Source organism: Oncorhynchus kisutch, linkage group LG10, assembly GCF_002021735.2.
Source record: "Oncorhynchus kisutch isolate 150728-3 linkage group LG10, Okis_V2, whole genome shotgun sequence".
In the NCBI taxonomy this organism is placed as follows: Eukaryota; Metazoa; Chordata; class Actinopteri; order Salmoniformes; family Salmonidae; genus Oncorhynchus; species Oncorhynchus kisutch.
In genome coordinates this window covers 36,769,120-36,791,439 of record NC_034183.2, presented here as the reverse complement: position 1 = coordinate 36,791,439, position 22,320 = coordinate 36,769,120, and the positions used below count along the sequence as shown (strand labels likewise).

General features: G+C 41.9%; 1 protein-coding gene across 2 annotated transcripts in view; it reads right to left on the bottom strand.

The window, feature by feature from the left end:
- The window catches only part of dspb (desmoplakin b), a 33,331-nt gene extending 11,807 nt beyond the window's left edge, over window positions 1–21,524 (bottom strand). Inside the window, exons 1-20 of one of the 2 annotated variants that reach the window (XM_020491759.2) lie at window positions 21,131–21,524; window positions 15,044–15,137; window positions 13,643–13,776; window positions 13,122–13,272; window positions 8,891–9,016; window positions 8,576–8,635; window positions 8,193–8,360; window positions 7,605–7,709; window positions 7,162–7,383; window positions 6,668–6,823; window positions 6,416–6,570; window positions 6,189–6,315; window positions 5,753–5,939; window positions 5,366–5,649; window positions 5,071–5,249; window positions 4,690–4,828; window positions 3,378–3,571; window positions 2,212–2,374; window positions 2,042–2,125; window positions 1,817–1,924 (exon numbers count right to left, since the gene is read on the bottom strand). In XM_020491759.2, the coding sequence (XP_020347348.2) occupies window positions 1,817–1,924; window positions 2,042–2,125; window positions 2,212–2,374; window positions 3,378–3,571; window positions 4,690–4,828; window positions 5,071–5,249; window positions 5,366–5,649; window positions 5,753–5,939; window positions 6,189–6,315; window positions 6,416–6,570; window positions 6,668–6,823; window positions 7,162–7,383; window positions 7,605–7,709; window positions 8,193–8,360; window positions 8,576–8,635; window positions 8,891–9,016; window positions 13,122–13,272; window positions 13,643–13,776; window positions 15,044–15,137; window positions 21,131–21,324 (3,030 nt within the window). In that variant the 5' untranslated portion in view covers window positions 21,325–21,524. The remainder of the gene's footprint in view (window positions 1–1,816; window positions 1,925–2,041; window positions 2,126–2,211; window positions 2,375–3,377; window positions 3,572–4,689; window positions 4,829–5,070; window positions 5,250–5,365; window positions 5,650–5,752; window positions 5,940–6,188; window positions 6,316–6,415; window positions 6,571–6,667; window positions 6,824–7,161; window positions 7,384–7,604; window positions 7,710–8,192; window positions 8,361–8,575; window positions 8,636–8,890; window positions 9,017–13,121; window positions 13,273–13,642; window positions 13,777–15,043; window positions 15,138–21,130) is intronic. The other variant, XM_020492898.2, reaches the window with a different exon arrangement.
- Window positions 21,525–22,320: the final 796 nt, after the last annotated feature.

Genomic DNA, 22,320 nt, shown 5'->3' with positions numbered 1-22,320 from the left:
CCAGAAAGGCTCACAGCTGTAATCGCTGCCAAAGGTGATTCTAACATGTATTGTCTTAGGAGGTTGAATACTTATGTAATCAAGATATATGGGTGTTTTATTTTTTTATATTAGATTAGATTTATTTATTTATTTTTTTACAAATGTTAAAAAATTTCTTCCACTTTGACGTTACAGAGTATTTTGTTTAGATCGTTTACAAAAAAGGACAATAAAATCCATTTTAATCCCACCTTGTAACACAACAAAATGTGTAAAAAGTCAAGGGGTGTGAATACTTTCTGAAGTCACTGTAGATACTGAGTGGGCTGTGTGTGGTTGTGTAACAGAGAAATAAACATCCCTTTTTCAGGACCCTGTCTTTCTAAGATAATTCATAAACATCCAAATAACTTCACAGATCTTCATTGTAAAGGGTTTAAACACTGTTTCCCATGCTTGTTCAATGAACCATAAACAATTAATGAACATGCACCTGTGGAACGGTCGTTAAGACACTAACAGCTTACAGATGGTAGGCAATTAAGGTCACAGTTATGAAAACTTAGGACACTAAAGAGGCCTTTCTACTGACTCTGAAAAACACCAACAGAAAGATGCCCAGGGTCCCTGCTCATCTGTGTGAATGTGCCTTAGGCATGCTGCAAGGAGGCATGAGAACTGCAGATGTGGCCAGGGCAATAAATTGCAATGTCCGTACTGTGAGACGCCTAAGACAGCGCTACAGGGAGACAGGACGGACAGTTGATCATCCTCGCAGTGGCAGACCACGTGTAACAACACCTGCACAGGATTGGTACATCCGAACATCACACCTGCGGGACAGGTACAGGATGGCAGGGACAACTGCCGAGTTACACTAGGAAAGCACAATCCCTCCAGCAGTGCTCTGACTGTCCGCAATAGGCTGAGAGAGGCTGGATTGAGGGCTTGTAGGCCTGTTGTAAGGCAGGTTCTCACCAGACATCACCGGCACAATGTCGCCTATGGGCACAAACCCACCGTCGCTGGACCAAACAGTAATGGCAAAAAGTGCTCTTATCTGACGAGTCGTGGTTTTGTCTCATCAGGCGTGATGGTCGGATTTGTGTTTATCTTCGAAGGAATGAGTGTTACACCGAGGCCTGTACTCTGGAGCGGGATCAATTTGGAGGTGGAGGGTCCATCATGGTCTGGGGCGGTGTGTCACAGCATCATTGGACTGAGCTTGTTGTCATTGCAGGCAATCTCAAAGCTGTGCATTACAGGGAAGACATCCTGCAGGCTCATCCTGACATGACCCTCCAGCATGACAATGCCGCCAGCCATACTGCTCGTTCTGTGCATGATTTCCTGCAAGACAGGATTGTCAGTGTTCTGCCATGGCCAGCGAAAAGTCTGGGCCCTTTTGGATTGGAGCGTGAGTGCTAGGGCCATTCCCCCCCAGAAATGTCCGGGAACTTGCAGATGCCTTGGTGGAAGAGTGGGGTAACATCTCACAGCAAGAACTGGCAAATCTGGTGCAGTCCATGAGAAGGAGATGCACTGCAGTATTTAATGCAGCTGGTGGCCACATCAGATACTGACTGTTACTTTTGATTTTGACCCCCCTTTATTCAGGGACACATTATTCAATTTCTGTTAGTCAAATGTCTGTGGAACTTGTTCAGTTAATGTCTCAGTTGTTGAATCTTGTTGTGTTCATACAAATATTTACACATGTTAAGTTTGCTGAAAATAAACGCAGTTGACAGTGAGAGGACATTTCTTTTTTTGCTGAGTTTAGACACACATTTTAAAGTATCTTTGTTGACTGGATGTTATGATTACTGTTTACCTCCTCAGTGAGTTTAGTAGAAGGAGATTGTAGCATGGTCCTCTTCATAGGGATGTTTAGTAGAGTCTCCAGACCAGCACTGTATGAGGCCAACTCCAGCTCATAGTCCTAAAAACATAAAGTCACATTAAAACAAATGTACAATACAAACATATTTTATTACATCACAGAAATGTTAAAACAGACAGGTACTGTTAGATATAATGTGTCAGAAATGGTCTGTACCTTGATGGAGTTGACGCAGGCGTCAGTGTCTCCAAGAACACTCACCACACTCTCCCTCTTCCCCTTGATCTCAGAGTTCAGCACCTAGACAGACACATACATTCATATGTTGGGTTAAATTGACTCCAATAGACACTGAACAACTGGACTGTTTTTTTTTATTGATTAACCTTCTGCTGGTTGAGGTGTTCATCCAGGGCTGTGATGCTGTCTATCTTGGTGGCCTGCAGCGCGTCATGTTTCTGACGAGTAGCACCAATCCACTCACTGAGGACTGAGCTCGTGGTTGTGTACTGCTGGAGCAGATGGAGGTACCCCTCCAGGTCCCGCAGTCTGAGAGAGAGGGGAAGCGAGATACAGTTTTTGTAAATAGATTATTTAAAAGTATGTATTTTTAAGTAATCGAAATGTAAAGGAAGGGCGGATATAAAAAAAAAGCTGTATTGGTGTGGAGGACAGGAAGTCTGTAAACAATAATCAGAGGGACGACACACAACAAAACAGATCAAGCTACGGAGTGAGATATACACTATATTTACAAAAGTATGTGGACACCCCTTCAAATGAGTGGATTCGGCTATTTCAGCCACACCCGTTGCTGACAGGTGTATAAAATCTAGCACACAGCCATGCAATCTACATAGACAAACATTAGCAGTAGAAATGCCTTACTGAGGAGCTGAGTGACTTTTAACATTGCACCGTCATAGGATGGCACCTTTCCAACAAGTCAGTTCGTAACATTTCTGCCCTGCTAGAGCTGCCCCGGTCAAGTGCTGTTTTTGTGAAGTGAAAACGTCTAGGAGCAACAACGGCTCAGCCGCGAAGTGGTAGGCCACACAAGATCACAGAACGGGACCTTCAAGTGCTGAAGTGTGTAAAAATCGCTTGTCCTCGGTTGCAGCACTCACTACGGAGTTCCAAACTGCCTCTGGAAGCAACGTTAGCACAAAAAACTAATCAAGAGCTTCATGAAATGGGTGTCCATGGCCGAGCAGCCGCACACAATCCTAATGTCACAATGCGCAATGCTAAGTGTTGGCTGGAGGTGTGTAAAGCTCACCACCATTGGACTCTGGAGCAGTGGAAACGTCTCTGGAGTGATGTATCATTCGTCACCATCTGGCAGTACAACGGACAAATCTGGGTTTGGCGGATGCCAGGAGAACGCTACCTTACACAATGCATTGTGCCAACTGTAAAGCTTGGTGGAGGAGGAATAATGGTCTGGGCTGTTTTTCATGGTTTGGGATATGTCTATTGCAGGTCTATTGTAGTGGGAATGAGATAAGGAACCGAAAAGGTGTAGATAGATAAGGTAAAGATAGGTCCATACCTAGAGTCTAGCTGGCTCTGGATGCGTCTCCAGCGGTCAGACAGCTGGTTGACCTGTTCGCTGTATATGGACAGGTCCACGTCACACCTGTGGAAGGCTCCGCCCACCTGGCCATTCCAGTGGACCGCCTTCCCCAGCTCCGTCTCCATGGAGACCAGGACGGCACTCTTCCCCTCCAGCTCCGCCCTCATACTCTACACACACACACACACACACACACACACACACACACACACACACACACACACACACACACACACACACACACACACACACACATACACACACAACAGAACAACCTAGATTTTAATCAGAAAGTTAACTGTCCCTTTTAGAGTACATACCGAGAACTCAAATAACCACAAAACTCACAGACTTCAAACCATTTACAAGGGCCCTATAAAATCTATTTTATTTATTGGCAAATTCCGTTTAGTTTTTTCCCAAATTCCGTTTTCTCAGTTTTGTTTTTCCAAGTTTCAGATTTTTTCCCCTTTTCAGGTTTTCACTCTCAAAATGGACACTTACCCTGCCCCCATCCCCAATGGACATTTATCATTGCTACAGTTGTAAATGTGTAAACAGTATATTATTATTATTTTTGACTCATCACATCTTTTTTTTGTCCTGCACTGTAAGAGCTCAGAGCATAAACATTTCACTTAAGCCTGAGATAACATCAGTGACCCTGTGCATGTGACTAATAAACTCATCTAATACCAAAAAATACAACAAATAATCACTTTTTTTTTTTTTTACAGAATTTTTTGGGGGGGGGATGTTCTAAGTTCACAACAGTGCTTAAACCACATCAGGAGAGAAATTTTGAGGTGTGGGAAAGATCTAAGAAATTATACCCTTTAATTCAAGTGCACACCAGCAAGAGACTTGCTTGGTTAGCAGTGTTTCTGTAGCACACATGTGAGTGCAGAGTTTGCTAAACAAATCACCACTGGATTGATGCAAATAATCATGATATCATTCTGCCAGATAGGCATAGACTACTTTGTAATTTACATTTAATTGAGATCATTTTTTGGAAAGCCTTTCCATCTACCAGAAGACGGTTGTCATTAGTTTCATCGCTTGGGGCTACATCAATAAAATAAAACATAAATTGTTCAATTCCGTTTTAATGTCTGGATTCCGTACTCGTTTTCCACATCACGGATTTCATTGGGCCCTAATTTACAAACAGACCATTTTATCCTAGAAGTACCACATACAGCTAACTGACAGGCTGAATAATTGATGTGACAGACACTGCCATTCCCACATTCTTTGGGCTTGTGTGTCATACAGCAACTGTTACCTTCAGAGTGGACCTGTAGTCCCCCACCTCTGCAGGATTCAAGGATGTGGTCTCCTTCTCTGTCAGTCTGGCCTCATGGACCTTAATGATGTCCTCAGCCCTGGACACACTTTGCAGGAGGACCCTTAGAGCCCGCAGCCTGGGAGGGAGAGAGGGGCGGAGGACAGAGGAGAGAGAGAAGAAGGGGGAGAGATGCAAAGAAAGAATGAGAGAGAGATGGAGAGAGAGAATTTGTCAAAACAAATTAGTTACACTTGAGCAATGAGTGGTGAGTGTGTATGGACGAGTTTGTCTGTTATTAGAGCACCACTATGGGTATACTGGCAAGGTAACTTTTTCAGGCTGTGGGTGTATGCTCATACACTACAGTATAATGTTTACCTCTGTAGGTATGCTGCGAAGCACTCGTTCAGACTGCCCAGTCTCTCGTTGATGAGGCCGAGTTGGCTGTGTAGGAACGTGGCTTTGTCAGAGTCAGTCATGTTCTCCAGTTCCTTCAGAACACGCTCATTTAGACGCAGGTACTCCTCACGGATAGAGTCCACGTCCCGCTGTACAGACTGGGGAAAACACACACACTTAGTCACATGCACAAACCCAAACCTACATACGCAGTAGTACTCCTAGTAAAGTACACTCCTAGGTATATTCTATCTGTGTGTGTGTGTGTGAGTACCTCTAGCTGTGTGATCCTCAGGCCACAGTCGTGTGCTCCATCCTCTGCCAGACAGATGTGGATGTGCTGAGTAAGCCCCGCCTCTGCCCCCTCCAGTCTCAGTCTGAGCTCGTGCAGCTCCGTCAGGCTCTGCGATGTCACCGACGCCACCTTCTTCTTCACCACTACCTTCCTCACATGATCTTGCTTAGTCCCCACTACCTTGGCTTCCTCTTTCTCGGCCGCCAGTATCCTGGCTTCCTCCTCTGCTTTGATCTTCTCCTCGTTGCCGGTCTGTTGTGCAGCTAGGGACAGAGAGATGAAATGCTGTTGTCATTTACTGTGAGGTACAGATCCAATTTAGGCTATTGACATGCACTCAGAGTAGACAGGTGTATATCTTCTCACTGTAAACAGGTAGCTGGACCAGCAGGCGGTCGTAGTGAGCATGGGCTCCAGTGTACTGGCTCTCGATGCTCCGCTTGTCCTCGTCCTTGAACATCTCGGAGCCATGGCAACAGTGGGTGAACTCTGAGTAGTGTGCCTCCAGACTCTTCAGGATGCTGCGGTACTCCTCGGGACGCATCCGGGACAGCTGGAAGGACACAATAATGCAGTTCTCGTTCATTTTTTTTCCAAAGGGCATACTTATTGAGGTTATATATTGTTATTACCATTTTTAGGTATTTTGTTTGTAATCTTAGTATAAGTAAACAGTGGGCTGTATAGCAAAGTGCAACCCTGGCACTTGAGCTAGTGGTCTTCTAAGTAGTTACAAGGATGTGTTTACGGAGATGATGGTGGTGACAATGATAGTGGATACCGCAGTGACTTATAGACTTACCATGGTGACGGTGAGTGAGTTGATACGTGTGAGGTCCTGGACATAGTACTGCCAGGAGATGAGACTCTTGATGTTGATGTAGAGCTGATTCCACACAGACAGGATGGCCTCATAGTACTGCTCATTCCTGATGGACCACACAACACAGATGGTGATTTAATTCTCACATTGTGTGTGTGTGTGTGTGTGTGCGTGCGCACTGCGTGTCTGCATGTGTGTGTTCTTACTTGTTGGCCATGTTGATGCCAAGGGAGTTGGGTGGTGGCACCAGCAGACAGACAGAGGGCACCAGCATGTCCAGTCCTCCTGGTCCTGTTACCTGCCACTTACTGCGCTGGGAGTTGTCTTTCAGTATGCCCTCGTTGCCCTTCAGAATCACCTTCTATAGAGGGACATGCACAATGTTAGACAGGAGTGTGTGTGTGTGCATGCATGTAAGAGAGAGAGAGCTTGTGTGTGTGTATGTTCATGTCTCGAACCTGGTCTTGTTTGAAGTCACACAGGGCCTGTACCATAACAGGACTACAGCTCTTCTCCTCTTCAGGGTTACGTGGTCTGAGCCTCACGATGCTCTTGGACTTGTTGACCAGGTGCTGCACCTGCCTCTTATTCTCCATGATTCGCTCCTTCTCTTTCTGTTGGAGGTTAAGGGTCAGAGGTCAATATCCCTACCAGAGGAAAGGGGGAGCAATTCTATTCTATCTTCACAAATTACTTCCTATTCCACACGTAGTGAACTAGTCCTTCACCAGAGTGACTACACTCTTAGAAGAAATATGTGAACCCAAAAATGGTTCTACCTGGAACCAAAAATGGTTATCTTATGGGGACAGCCAAATAACCCTTTTGGAACCCTTTTTCCCAAGAGTGTACAGTACAGTCTGTAAGTAGTGCACTATATGCAGAATTGGGTGTTTGAGATATAACATTGTACAGTATATCTGTGGTACCTTCAAAGATGTACATGTCTTACCTCCAGGCCTTCGAGTAGTTCCAGCAAGTTTTCAAGGGGCGTGTTTCTGTCGCTGGTGAACTTCTTACGGATGTTCTCATGCGCCTTCTGCAGCTTATTGTACATCTCATTGGCCTCCTTGAAGAACTCGCTGTAGGCAGCATTCTCCTTCAGGTGGACATGGATACACTTGGTGATCTGGAGGAGCCAGCTCCACTGGGTCTGCAGAGTGTCCATGTAGGCCTGTAAGAAATTAAAAAAGAAGGATAGAGGGATTAAAGAACGAATAAAAGGGGGATTGAAAGGAAGATGAGAACGCATATCAAAATAACCATCCCAGCAAATTAGATAGCTAGACATTGCTAGATATCATGGGCCCCAGGAAGAGTAGCTTTTGTGACTGTAACAGCTAATGGCGATCCAAATAATCAAGTAGATATTCTTCTAGACAGACATCTCCTAACCTCGATCTTGTCAGAGGCAGGGTGGGGGTTCTTCAGAAGGCTGTCCACTTTCAGCTTCAGTTTATTCAGGTCCTTCTCCTTCTCCTCCAGGTCACTCATCAGTTTCTGACAGAGAAAAACAACACAGTTTACAGACAACACAGTTAGGGCAAAACTGGAGAGATAGAATGACTGTTTGGCCCTGGGGACCCATTGGGACTGAAAAATGATATGTGGTTTCATTGCACAAGTCTCAGAGTTTTGGCAATTGGCATTATACTTCCCTAGGGTACATAATGCAAAACAGATTAACAACACATAATGATATACAGACACACAATACACTAGACGTCACGGGACCAGAGACTGCCAAACATCACCAATGAACAGGAACAATTACAGCTAGTTTGTGTCCCAAATGTCACCCTATTCCCTACATTAGTGCAGAGCCCTGATCAAAAGTAGTGCACTATATAGGGAATAGGGTTCCATTTGGGATGCAGACAGCCTGTATTGGCTCTATGGGAATCATCAATTAGCCTCTCCACCCTCCCACTGTGACACTTCCCCCTCTGACGCTTGATCTTTAACCCTTGACCCAGTCCTTACCGAGTAGCTCTCCTGCTTCTTGGGGATGTAGAGGTCAATGTTCTTGTCCCCCCAGTCGAACACCAGCTCCTCCTCCTCTCTCACGTTCACCCACATGATCTGTCTACTGATCGCCTCAATGATCTGCTGCATCTCCCTCAGCTGGTTGCTACGACCATGAGACATTTTCTGACAGAGCGATAAACATGGTGAGACTCATCAGTAGTTAGGTACAATCAATAAAGTCACAAATCCATTGTGGCATGACGAACATAGACAGACAAATGAAAACAAAGACGTTCAGTACAACACAAACCTAAAGAAATATGATATAATAGTACAACAACCGTATTATACAGTAATGCAGGGGTGTGTATGTGTGTTTTCCCCAGAGCCTCTGTCACCTGCAGCGTGTCCCATTCCTGATCCAGAGCATACTGGTTGGCCTTGTTTCCTTTCTTAATCTGTAGGGAGGAACACACAAACACTGAGAGAGAATCAGACACACTTAGTCAGAATCACACACAAACACAATCCCAGAAATAGAATGTGTATGAGAGACAGTGTGAAAGTAACTGTGTCTGTGTGTGTGTGTGTGTGTGTGTGTGTGTGTGTGTGTGTGTGTGTGTGTGTGTGTGTGTGTGTGTGTGTGTGTGTGTGTGTGTGTGTGTGTGTGTGTGTGTGTGTGTGCGTGTGTGTGCGTGTGTGTGCGTACCCACCAGTTCAAACTTGGCCTTGTCCACCTCGGGGCTTCTCTGTATCGAGCTGTGGAACTTGCTGTGGCTGATCAGCTGCTGCTCAATGTCTGCAGAGTTATCTCCCCACTGAGCGGTCTCTATCAGATCCTGGAATACAAACACATTACGATCACATTATAACTGCATCTCGAATACATTATAACTACATTTCAAATATATTATAACTGCATGTCAAATACATTATAACTACATGTCAAATACATTATAACTACATGTCAAATACATTATAACTACATGTCAAATACATTATAACTACATGTCAAATACATTATAACTACATGTCAAATACATTATAACTACATGTCAACTACATTATAACTACATGTCAACTACATTATAACTACATGTCAACTACATTATAACTACATGTCAACTACATTATAACTACATGTCAACTACATTATAGCTACATGTCAACTACATTATAACTACATGTCAAATACATTATAACTACATTTCAAATACATTATAACTACATTTCAAATACATTATAACTACATTTCAAATACATTATAACTACATGTCAAATACATTATAACTACATTTCAAATACATTATAACTACATGTCAAATACATTATAACTACATGTCAAATACATTATAACTACATGTCAACTACATTATAACTACATGTCAACTACATTATAACTACATGTCAACTACATTATAACTACATGTCAACTACATTATAACTACATGTCAACTACATTATAGCTACATGTCAACTACATTATAACTACATGTCAAATACATTATAACTACATTTCAAATACATTATAACTACATGTCAACTACATTATAACTACATGTCAAATACATTATAACTACATGTCAAATACATTATAACTACATGTCAACTACATTATAACTACATGTCAACTACATTATAACTACATATCAACTACATTATAGCTACATGTCAACTACATTATAACTACATGTCAAATACATTATAACTACATTTCAAATACATTATAACTACATTTCAAATACATTATAACTACATTTCAAATATATTATAACTGCATGTCAAATACATTATAACTACATGTCAAATACATTATAACTACGTGTCAAATACATTATAACTACATGTCAAATACATTATAACTACATGTCAAATACATTATAACTACATGTCAAATACATTATAACTACATGTCAAATACATTATAACTGCATGTCAAATACATTATAACTGCATGTCAAATACATTATAACTACATGTCAAATACATTTTAAACTACATGTCAAATACATTAAAACTACATGTCAAATACATTATAACTACATGTGAAATACATTTTAAACTAAATCTCAAATACATTGTAACTACATCTCAAATACATTGTAACCTCACAACCACAACACACACCTTAACCTTAACACAAATACACATCTTAACCACAACACACACACACACACACACACACACACACACACACACACACACACACACACACACACACACACACACACACACACACACACACACACACACACACACACACACACACATAGCTCAACCACAACACACACCTTAACCATAACACAAATACACCCTCGACCACAACACACACACACTCACACACAGCTCAACCATAGGGAGTAGGCTCCCATGCTAGAACACTGCCACTAGGTGGTGATAGAGTAGTGTGAAGTACGGTAAACACTTACCCTCTGTAAGCCTAACACTAAAAACCAACCAAGAAGAAAATGTGGTATGTCAGGAATTCACCAATAGACAGGGAGTCTGGGCCACTAACACCAGAACATAGCCTAGCTTTCACCTAGGTTTGTGCAAAGGGGGGTGCATAGTATGAGTGTGTGTGTGTGTACAAAGTATTCTACTTGGTACAATGCTTAACATACAGTTACACTACGTCTAGCCTCTAGCGTGACTTCTGCATGTGTGTACAAGTGTCAAAGCAGGCATAAGCGCCAACACAACCTGCTCTATCCTTTCTGTTCGTTCTCCAGTTTGCAAAAAAGCTGGCAGTGGAAGGTGTTCAATTGCAAGGATGACGTTCATCACCTGTGGTTGTGAGAACTGTACATTGCAGTGGGAGGGTTAAGGTTACTTTAAGACAATTACAATACTGCGTGTGATTGTGTGTGTGTGTGTGTGTGTGTGTGCCATTTCAGGTGAATTCAGATCTAAATGAAGTTTGAGTGTCAGAGTGTTATCTGCACTGACTTCTCAGACACACACCTGCCCTCCAGGACTAACCAGTTCATGTACAGTGGCAAGACAAAGTACATTTAAGTCACTTCCTCTAAGTCACAACAATAGACAAACAGTCTGTTTAAACTAATAACACACAAATGATTGTATTTTTCTTGTCTATATTGACTACATCATTTAAACATTCACAGTGTAGGTTGGAAAAAGTATGTGAAGCCCTAGGCTAATGACTTCTCCAAAAGCTCATTGGAGTCAGGAGTCAGCTAACCTGGAGTACAATCAATGAGACGAGATTGGAGATGATGGTTAGAACTGCCCTGTCCTATAAAAAACACTCACAAAATGTGAGTTTGCTATTCACAAGGAAGCATTGCCTGATGTGAAACATGCCTCAAACAAAAGAGATCTCGGAAGATTAAGAATTATCGACTTCCATAAAGCTGGAAAGGGTTACAAAAGTATCTCTAAAAGCCTTGATGTTCATCAGTCCACGGTAAGACACATTTTCTGTAAATGGAGAAAGTTCAGCACTGTTGCTACTCTCCCCAGGTGTGGCCGTCCTGCAAAGATGACTGCAAGAGCAGCGAGCAGAATGCTCAATGAGCTTAAGAAGAATCCTAGAGTGTCAGCTAAAGCCTTACAGAAATCTCTGGAACATGCTAACATCTCTGTTGACGAGTCGACGATACGTAAATCACTAAACAAGAATAGTGTTTATGGGAGGATACCACGGGAGAAGCCACTACTGTCCAAAAAAGAAAATGCAGCACGTCTGAAGTTTGCAAAAGAGCATCCGGATGTCCCAAAATATTCTGTGGACAGATGAAACTACAGTTGAGTTGTTTGGAAGGAACACACAAAAGGCACAGCACACCAACATCAAAACTTCCTCCCAACTGTAAAGTACGGTGGAGGGAGCATCATGGTTTGGGGCTGCTTTGCTGCCTCAGGGCCTGGACAGCTTGCTATCATCAATGGAAAAATGAATTTACAAGTTCATCAAGACATTTAGCATAATAATGTTAGGCTATCTGTCTGCCAATTGAAGCTCAACAGAAGTTGGGTGATGCAACAGGACAACGACCTAAAACACAGAAGTAAATCAACAACAGAATGGCTTCAAAAGAAGAAAATACGCCTTCTGGAGTGGCCCAGTCAGTCCTGACCTCAACCCAATTGAGATGCTGTGACCTCAAGAGAGCGGTTCACAACAGACATCCCAAGAATCTTGCTGAACTGAAACAGCTTTGTAAAGAGGAATGGTCCAAAATTCCTCCTGACCACTGGGCAGGTCTGATCCGCAACTACAGAAAACATTTGGTTGAGGTTATTGCTGCCAAAGGAGAGTCAACCAGTTAAATCCAAGGGTTCACATACTTTTTTCCACCCTGCACTGTGAATGTTTACACTGTGTGTTCAATAAAGACATGGAAAGGTATAATTGTTTGTGTGTTATTAGTTATTATTAGCAGACTGTGTTTGTCTATTGTTGTGACTTAAATGACGATCAGAACAAATTTTATGACCAATTTATGCAGAAGTCCAGGTAATTCCAAAGGGTTTACATACTTTTTCTTGCCACTGTAAGTGTGGGGGAATGGAGAAAATTCCCAAAAGTGTCAAAGGTTCAAGTGTTTCAAAATGATGACTTTAATACTATATGAACTTTTGCAACACGTTGTCAGAACCCTTTTTGGCTCACACTAAAAAATATATCTACCGGTAAATGCAACATGTAATATGTTAATGTCCATATAGAGTATTGAAAAATACTAAAAACAAATATATTACATCTTCCTGGCAGGTTGCAGGTACACAACATTGACGTTGTGCAATCATATGTAACTCATATGTATCATACGCTTTCCTGCACTGGCATTACACATATGACTGCAGGCAGTTCATCTGAAGGGGAACAGGTGGTAGCAATAATATTATGCAATCCTGTAGCATATGCCTTCCTACACGGCGTTACACATCTGTCCTGTAGGGTGTGGTTCTCCTTACCTTCTGGTGTCCAATCCAGGCCATGGCCTCGTTGAAGCTCCACCCAGCTTCCTCCCAAGCGCCACTCCCTCTGCTCCCCCGGCTCCGCCTCTGCATGGTTCCGTTTATGGCCATGTGGACTCCCGTCAACTGGTCCCGACACATCTCCACACTATGGAGGGGGTAGGGGGAGCGGGGGGGAGAAGGGGGAGCGAATGTCAATGTTAAACTCTTCCCGAAACTCTTCCCCAGGTCGTTGCTGTAAAATATCATTTGTCCTCGGTCAACTTACCTGGTAAAATAAGATGACATAAATAATAAACGAAACACACGAACACCTGCGTAACCATAACAGTGTAGAGGAAAAAGGGAAAGAGAGAGAAGTGAAGGAGAGGTATATTGTGCGGAGCAATATTAGTCATCTGTTTTGCGTGTCTGACCTCAAACAGTGAGAGGGAACGGGCAATAGAGAGAGAAACAAGGAGAATGGATATTGGTTTATCTGTATGCGGTAGTGGTGGTCATCTCATAGTGTGTCTAACCTTCGGACCACGCTGTCATTGGGTTGTCCCATCTGTCTGAGGTCCAGAGCACAGGCCTTCAGCTGCTCTATGGTCTCTCTGGCAAGGGCCATGTAGTGATCTGCCTCCACTGTGCCGCGCCCAGAATCGCTGCCCTGCAGGACACACGGGGAAATGTCAGACACACGTTATGACTTTGTACATCAGGTTCAGTCTAGCCTCAACTTGCCGTTCTGGGTTTCTCAAACGGGAATACGGTAGACCATATTCAGTCAGGTAAATCCTTCAGTTCAAGACCCAGTCAAAGATAGGACCATAATGTATAGATCATGAGGATGCCATGCATGATCTTTCTGTCCAGATAGCTTCTATCTGTAGGGTAACTGACTGTTGGTACAGTAGTGTACTTTAATAGTTAAAAGAGTACATTCTGTGACAGGTCACGGCCAAATGAACACTTTCCCTGGGTTTGTTTTCATTGTTGGTGTGTGTTTAAAGATAATTCCTGGGTTTACTGCTGACTGTGTGCCAGACACGCTGAGATGCACTCCTTGTTTTCACTTCATGCATGACCAAAACGCACACACATGCTGAGTCGACGATGCCTGCAACGAACATGCCGAACATGCCAAATATGGCAGAGACAGGTGAGAAATATAATCTGACAGGACGTGGCTTGACAGGCTGAAAGTATTTAAAAGCTGTTTTGAAGATCTTTTGCGCGCATGAAGCGGAGGGGCGGAGTCACACCTGACTGAGCATATTTCACAAATGCCTCAGCCAACCACAGACACACAGTTGTGAGGACTCGTCATCAGAGTGAGTGTGTCCAGTCTAATGACCTGTTATGGATCCTCTCATTATTATAAGATAATAGACCTGACATTTAAAGGGATAGCGCGAGACTTTGGCCATACTACCGGTACCGGTAGACTTCTCAGTCATTTTGCTAACTCTAGTTAGCTTTAGCTCACAAAACAACCTGTAACCTCTTTCAATGCTGCACGTAGAGAGACATGCAAATGACATCCTCGAGTTCACCTGATTCTGGGTAACGAGGCAAATGCCTAAGTTGAAAATCTCGCAGTTGAAGAAACCTAACAGTCATGTTCCTTTGCTGATTAAATGCATAGGCCTACTTGTACTAACACACCACAATTCCCCTAAAGCAAGTCTTGGTTGCAGGACTGGTATAGTAATCTCAGCGTTCATACCTCAGTCTACAGGTGCAGTACACGTCTTAGTCAGAGTGTCTGATTACATTTACTGTTGCCAGACATGAGACTAAGTGTACTTAGACTAACATCATGACCAAAGCCATTATCTCAAAGCAGACAGGACATGAAGTGACTCACAGACTGTAGGTAGTACAGAATGAAACAGAACACTGCTGTTATATATCTACGGTGGGGAGTGACTTACAGCCTGTAGGTAGTGTTCTGCTTTCCTCAGGTTGTCCTGACACTGGCCCTGCAGGATGTACGCCTTCTGGTGGAGGCCACTGAGGGGGAACTGTCTGTAGGAGACATGGAGGGGAGGGTTATAATCAACATCTTCCTGTAATCCAACCGGTCAATGTTAGGGTCCCAGTCTATGCAGAGTTCACATTCAACAGGCTTCCACCAAAATCAAAATCGATCAAAGAATATTTAGCAAACCGGTTGTGTTGTTGCTGTTGCGTTATAGGCTACCTGAGGCCTAGGACCTGCATGTAACAGGGTTTAGCCTGGAGCAGTTTAAGTCAGAGGTAGAAGCATATCAAATATGGCCGTTTCTGTTGCATTCTCAGATACTGGTCCCCTCATTCTCAGATACTGGTCCCCTCATTCTCAGATACTGGTCCCCTCATTCTCAGATACTGCTCCCCTCATTCTCAGATACTGCTCCCCTCATTCTCAGATACTGCTCCCCTTAGGTGTTTTTAAAACAAAAACTTTGTTAACTGTTACTTGTTATCTTAGCATTTAAAGTAGTTTCATGACTATCATTATTGTTCTCAGTATATATGTCAACATCATCGATAATATAAACATCGTTATCATGATCATCTTCATCCTCAAACAACAACATTGTAGTCAGCATCATCATCAATATCCCCATCATCAATTACACTTCCTGCTATGTACATCAATGATACCAAAGGTTTACTGTAATGAGTTATTATCTTAGTGTAGCAATTAGCAAGTCGTTAGTTATCCGAGGATGATTCCGCTATGCCCTAGTTGAATTGAGGATGAGTGCAGGGATAGACAAAGGGGAAATGTGAGTCAAGAGAACTGTCACATTTTCCCTATGCCATTTGCAACACAACAACACAGAGGCTGCATTTACACAGGGAGCCCAATTCTGATCTTTTTTTCCCCCACTAATTGGTCTTTTGACCAATCAGATCAGCTCTGAAAAAGATCTGATGTGAAAAGAGATGATGTGACTGTCAAAAAGACCAATTAGTGGGGGAAAATATCAGAATTGGGCTGCCTGTGTCATCACAGACATATTCAACATTCATATTCATATTCAACTGTAACCATGACCTCCATACTGTAGACTCTGTAGAATTGTATAGGTTGATATCAATAAAATGTCACAATACGGTGCAGAGCGTTCAATTTGGCTGCTGGGGGAGCAAGGAGACGACCCCCTAGGTCCACTAAAACCACTGACAACTCCTTGGTTTTAATATCATCACCTCTTGAAGAGCATAGTCAAAAACACATTACCGATTATTCCACATTTAGCTCTGTCATTAGAGTTATTCAGCAAGTAACTGCACGCTGTTTATGATCATAGCCCGTTAACTAGCCATATTGACATGATCTGTTATTTGTTTGCTAGCCAATTTGACATGCAATATTTATGCATTAGTTCTAACATTATATGACATGTATTTATTTGATGGGCGAAATTTCAGTCCATAGGACTGGAAATGTATGAATTCAACAAGCATGTCTCCGTCACTAACAAATACAGTCATGGGGTGGTAAAATCAACAATTCACTCAAAAAGGCAAGGCACACCGGGGAAATTATATTGGAGCTGTGGCTTGGTGGGGATGTGGCTTTCAATTCATTGTTTTTGACCACATGCAAGTCAAAGTATTGTAGCAGTTGAAGGGCTCTTTGGTTATGCTAATTCAAGTTTGAGCATGTCCACTACCAAGTCTTTGCACATGCTTATATAAGAGTGTGTGGCACTAAAGACTCGTAAACATTATTGTAATGTCCTTAATCCAACACGGGTGACCTTGTCAAGAGACACAGACCTACATTGTCTTCAGAAGGTATTCATATCCTGGGATTTATTCCACATTTTGTTGTGTTACAGCCAGAGTAGAAAAATGTATTACATTTATGTTTTGTCTCACCCATCTTTCACACAATGACAAAGTGAAAACATGTTTTTTGAAATGTTTGCTAATTTATTCAAAATGAAGTACAGAGGTATCTAATTTGCATACAGTACCAGTCAAAAGTTTGGACACATACTCGTTCAAGGGTTTTTCTTTGTTTTTACTAAGACATCACAATTATGACATAACACATATGTAATCAATTAGTAACAAAAAAAGTGTTAAACAAATCAAAATATGTTTTATATTTGAGATTCTACAAAGCAGCCACCCTTTGCCTTGATGACAGCTTTGGACATTATTCACATTCTCTCAACCAGCTTCACCTGGAATGCATTTCCAACAGTCTTGAAGGAGTTCCCACATACTGAGCACTTGTTGGCCGCTTTTCCTTCACTCTGCAGTCAAACTCTTCCCAAACCATCTCAATTGGGTGGTCAGGTGATTGTGGAGGCCAGGTAATCTGATGCAGCACTCCATCACTCTCCTTCTTGGTAAATCTGGCCTTACACAGCCTGGAGGTGCATTGTGTCAGTGTCCTGTTGAAAAACAAATTATTGTCCCACTAAGCCCAAACTAGATGGGATAGCGTATCGCTGCAAAATGTTGTGGTAGCCATGCTGCTTAAGTGTGCCTTGAATTCTAAATACATCACAGACAGTGTTACCAGCAAACACACCCCCACACACCCCCAACCCTACTCTGCGTCTCACAAAGACATGGTGGTTGGAACCAAAAATCTCCAATTTGGACTCATCAGACCAAAGGACAGATTTCCACCGGGTCTAATGTCCATTGCACGTGTATCTTGGCCAAAACAAGTCTCTTCTTCCTATTGATGTCGTTTAGTAGAGGTTTCTTTGAAGCAATTCGACCATGAAGGCCTGATTCACGCAGTCTCCTCTGAACAGTTGATGTTGAGATGTGTATGTTACTTGAACTCTGTGAAGCATTTATTTGGTGTGCAATATTCTGAGGCTGGTAACTCTAATGAACTTACCCTCAGCAGCAGAGGTAACTCTGGGCCTTCCATTCCTGTGGCGGCCCTCATAAGAGCCAGTTTCATCATAGCGCTTAATGGTTTTTGCGACTGCACTTGAAGAAACGTTCAAAGTTCTTGAAATTTTCTTCATAGACTGACCTTTATAACCTCAATAGAGTAGGGGGCACTATTTTCACCTCCAGATGAAAAGCATGCCCAAAGTAAACTGCCTGTTTCTCAGGTCCAGAAGCTAGGATATGCATATAATTGGTAGATTTGGATAGAAACACTCTAAAGTTTCCACAACTGTTACAACAATGTCTGTGAGTATAACACAACTGATATGGCAGGTGAAAACCTGAGAAAAATCCATCCAGGAAGTGGGATTTTTATTTTATTTGTAGTTTTCCATTGACTGCCTATTCAGATTCCATTGATTTAGGACTCAAGATGCACTTCCTATGGCTTCCACTAGATGTCAACAGTCTTTAGAAATTGTTTCAGGCTTGTATTCTGAAGAATGAGGGAGTAAGACCTCAATGAGTAAGTGGACCCTGCAGTGTCCCATAGGTTTTTCATGCGCACGACCGAGGATGCGCCTTTCTTGTTTCCCTTTTGTATTGATGAAACTTTCGTTCGTCCGGTTGAAATATTATTGATTATTATGACTAAAAACAACCTGAGGATTGATTATAAACATTGTTTGACATGTTTCTACAAACTTTACTGATACTTTTCGGATTTTTCGTCTGCCTGTAGTGACTGCCTTTGAGCCCGTGGATTACTGAACAAAACGTGCAAACAAAAGAGGTTTTTGGATATAAAGAGGGACAAACAAAACAAACATTTCTTGTGAGTGCAACCATATGAAACCATATGAAGATCATCAAAGGTAAGTGATTCATTTTAGCGCTATTTCTGACTTGTGTAACTCCTCTACTTGGCTGGTAACTGTTTGTAATTTTTTGTCTGCTGGGCGCTGTTCTCAGATAATCGCATGGTATGCTTTCGCAGTAAAGCCTATTTGAAATCCGACACCGTGGTTGGATTAACAAGAAGTTCATCTTTAAACCGATGTATAACACTTTCAAATAGGGCTATTTGCTGTATACCACCCCTACGTTGTCACAACACATCTGATTGGCTCAAACACATTAAAAAGGAAAGAAACTCCAGAAATGTACATTTTACAAGGCACACCTTGTAAAATTTAAATGCATTCCAGATGACTACCTCATGAAGCTGGTTAAGAGAATGCCAAGAGTGTGCAAAGCTGTCATCAAGGCAAAGGGTGGCTTCTTTGAAGAATCTCAAATATAAAATCTATTTAATTTTCTTGGTTACTACATGATTTCATATTTTTTTATTTCCTAGTTTTGACTTCTTCACTATTATTCTATAATGTAGAAAATAGTGAAAATAAAGAAAAACCCTGGAATGAGTAGGTGTGTCCAAACTTTTGACTGGTACTGTAAGTATTCACACCCCAGAGTCAATACATCTTAGAATCACGATTACAGCTGTGAGTCTTTCTGGTAAGACTCTAAGAGCTTTGCACACTTGGATTGTACAATATTTGCACTTGATTCTTTTTTAAATTCTTCAAGCTCTGTCAAGTTGATAGTTTATCATTGCTAGACAGACATTTTCAGGTCTTGCCATAGATTTGAGCAGATTTAAGTCAAAACTGTAACTAGGCCACTCAGGAACATTCAGTATTGTCTTGGTGAGCAACTCAGTGTTTATTTGGCCTTGAGTTTAAGGTTGTTGCCCTGCTAAAATGTGAATTTGTCTCCCACTGTCTGTTGGAAAGCAGACCACCAAGTTTTCCTCCAGGATTTTGCCTGTGCTTAACTTTATTCTGTTTATTTTTATCCTAAAAAAACAACCTAGTCCTTACCGATGACAAGCATACCCATAACATGATGCAGCCACCACCATGCTTGAAAATATGAAGAGCGGTATTCAGTGATGTGTTGTGTTGGATTTGCTCCCAACATAACACATTGTATTCAGGACTTTAAGCTCATTTCTTTGTCACATTTGTACTTTTACTTCAGTGCCTTGTTGCAAACAGGATGGATGTTTTGGAAAAAATATATTCTGTACAGACTTCCTTCTGTTCACTTTGTCATTTAGGTTAGTATTGTGGAGTAACTACAATGTTGTTGACCCATCCTGAGTTTTCTCCTATAACAGCCATTCAAATCTGCATGTCTCAACATGCAATTGGCCTCCTCTCCGGCCACTGAGTTAGGAAGTACGCCTGTATCTTTGTAGTGATTAGGTGTATTGATACACCCTCCCAAGTGTAATTAATAACTTCACCATGCTCAAAGGTATATTAAATGTCTGCTTTTTTATGTGGGAAAAGTCAAGGGGTACTTTCTGAATGCACTGCATTTGCATAATGGTTCAAATACTATGAGGTGTTATTGCACAACACCATTGGTGCAAACTATACACACATCCTAGTGTTATTTTTAAAAATTAAGTTATGTAATGTGTATTATGTTGATTACGTTCTGTAAAAAACATATTAATTGCATAACACCATTGGTGTAAACTATATACACTTCCTAGTGTTAAAAATACTATATGAGGTGGTATTCCATAACCCTAAAAGTGTTCATTCCTTAACACTGAAAAAGTGTAACAGTGTCAGCTCTAAGCAGCGTTTTAATTTAACACTGAAAAGGGTGGACCCATTTAGACACTGGCCCATAGTTCAATGTAACACTAAATGTCAGTGTTGATTTAACGCTGAAGAATTTGCTGTGTGGTTCATTTTCTGTATTTTTTGGGGTTGTCACATGGTTCAAGACAGCAGGTCGTTATTCTTGGAAACAAAGACCTCTCAATGATGCCTAATAAATTATTAACTGGGTCGGCACTCACAGATAATATTCGCCCCTGCCATAGCCTAGGCTATATATATACGACAACGACACATAGGCCTATAATTATCCCACCGACAAAATCAAGACCTTGACATAAAAAAATAATGAACTAGATTGAAATAATGTGTTAGATGACACGGTTATATAGTGCATTGTATTTATCTTCAGTGGCAATGGAGTTGTAGCCTAGTTCAAATGTATACGGGCAAGTGAACGCAATTGTGTAACACAGTACCCTACAGCAGAATAGGGGCCTTTTGAAGAAAAACAATTCTTACCCCTGTCCTCCACCGCCACCTCGCATGGAAGCCTTTGAGTAGCTGTAAGTATTATCGTCCATGTACTCCTGTCCGTATCCACTACCACCGTGCACTTCGCTCTGGGCATATTGTCCAGTTCCGCAGCTCAGGTCGGGCCTGGACCCGATACTGCGGCTGACATAAACCACCTTCTGGGACCCGTATAGACTCATCTCTGGAACCAAAAAGTTATAAAACTCCGCTGGAGAAAAATGGTGGACGAAGAGTTTTGCAATCCTGGCTGCAGTGCGCAAAAGCTGTCAGAGGGGACTGTCTGAAGCGGTTGATGTGATCCCTCCTGCACCTGTCTGCGGAGCAGAGTCCCTAGGCAGCACCGACTTGATCTGCAACACGGGAAAGTGTCGTTTTTGGTCAAACAAAACAGACCACACCTTTCATCAACCTACTTGCCTAGAAAAATATTTTAATTTCGTGTTTTTTTCTTTCCACGTCCCCGGCCCTCCTCTATCTCAACCTGTACTCAGGGGGAGATGTATCATAGTAAACGTAAATCTGTTGTCTTCCATTTAGTATGATATATATGATATGTATGTTCTGTAGCCCAGCCTAGGTGGATAAGTGGTGTGTGTGTTTGGTTTGGTTCTTCAACCCTTGTGGGCACCACACAAGGATAGTAAAAACAAGGAAAAATCTACCTCGTGGGGACATGTCCCCATGAGGACAAAGGATATTTTAAGTTTATGGGTTAGGGTTACAATTATGGTTAGGGTAAGGGGTTAGCAATTAGGGTTAGGAGTTAGGTTTAGGGTTTGGGTTAGAGTTAAGGTTAGGATAAGGGTTAGGTTTAGGGGTTAGGGAAATACGATTTTGAATGTCCACACTGAAATGTTTACTGTTTCTTTCCAACAGATCACTATTGAGGAAATTAATGTAGTAAGAGACTATCAGAAAAGGAAAGGCCCCCTGGCTAATGAACATATCGAAGGCGATCCAATATTGGTCATCTTTAACAAAACAGTTATGTAAGTTGCAGACAATTGTGACAGTTCATCTCTAATGAGACATTCATTACAACAGCATTCATAACAGTATTCATTATAACAGTTTTTGGTAACACTTTATTTGATACCCAGCATCATAACATGTTATGACACAGATATAACTATGTCATAACAACTGACATAACGTGTCATAACCTGTTATAATAT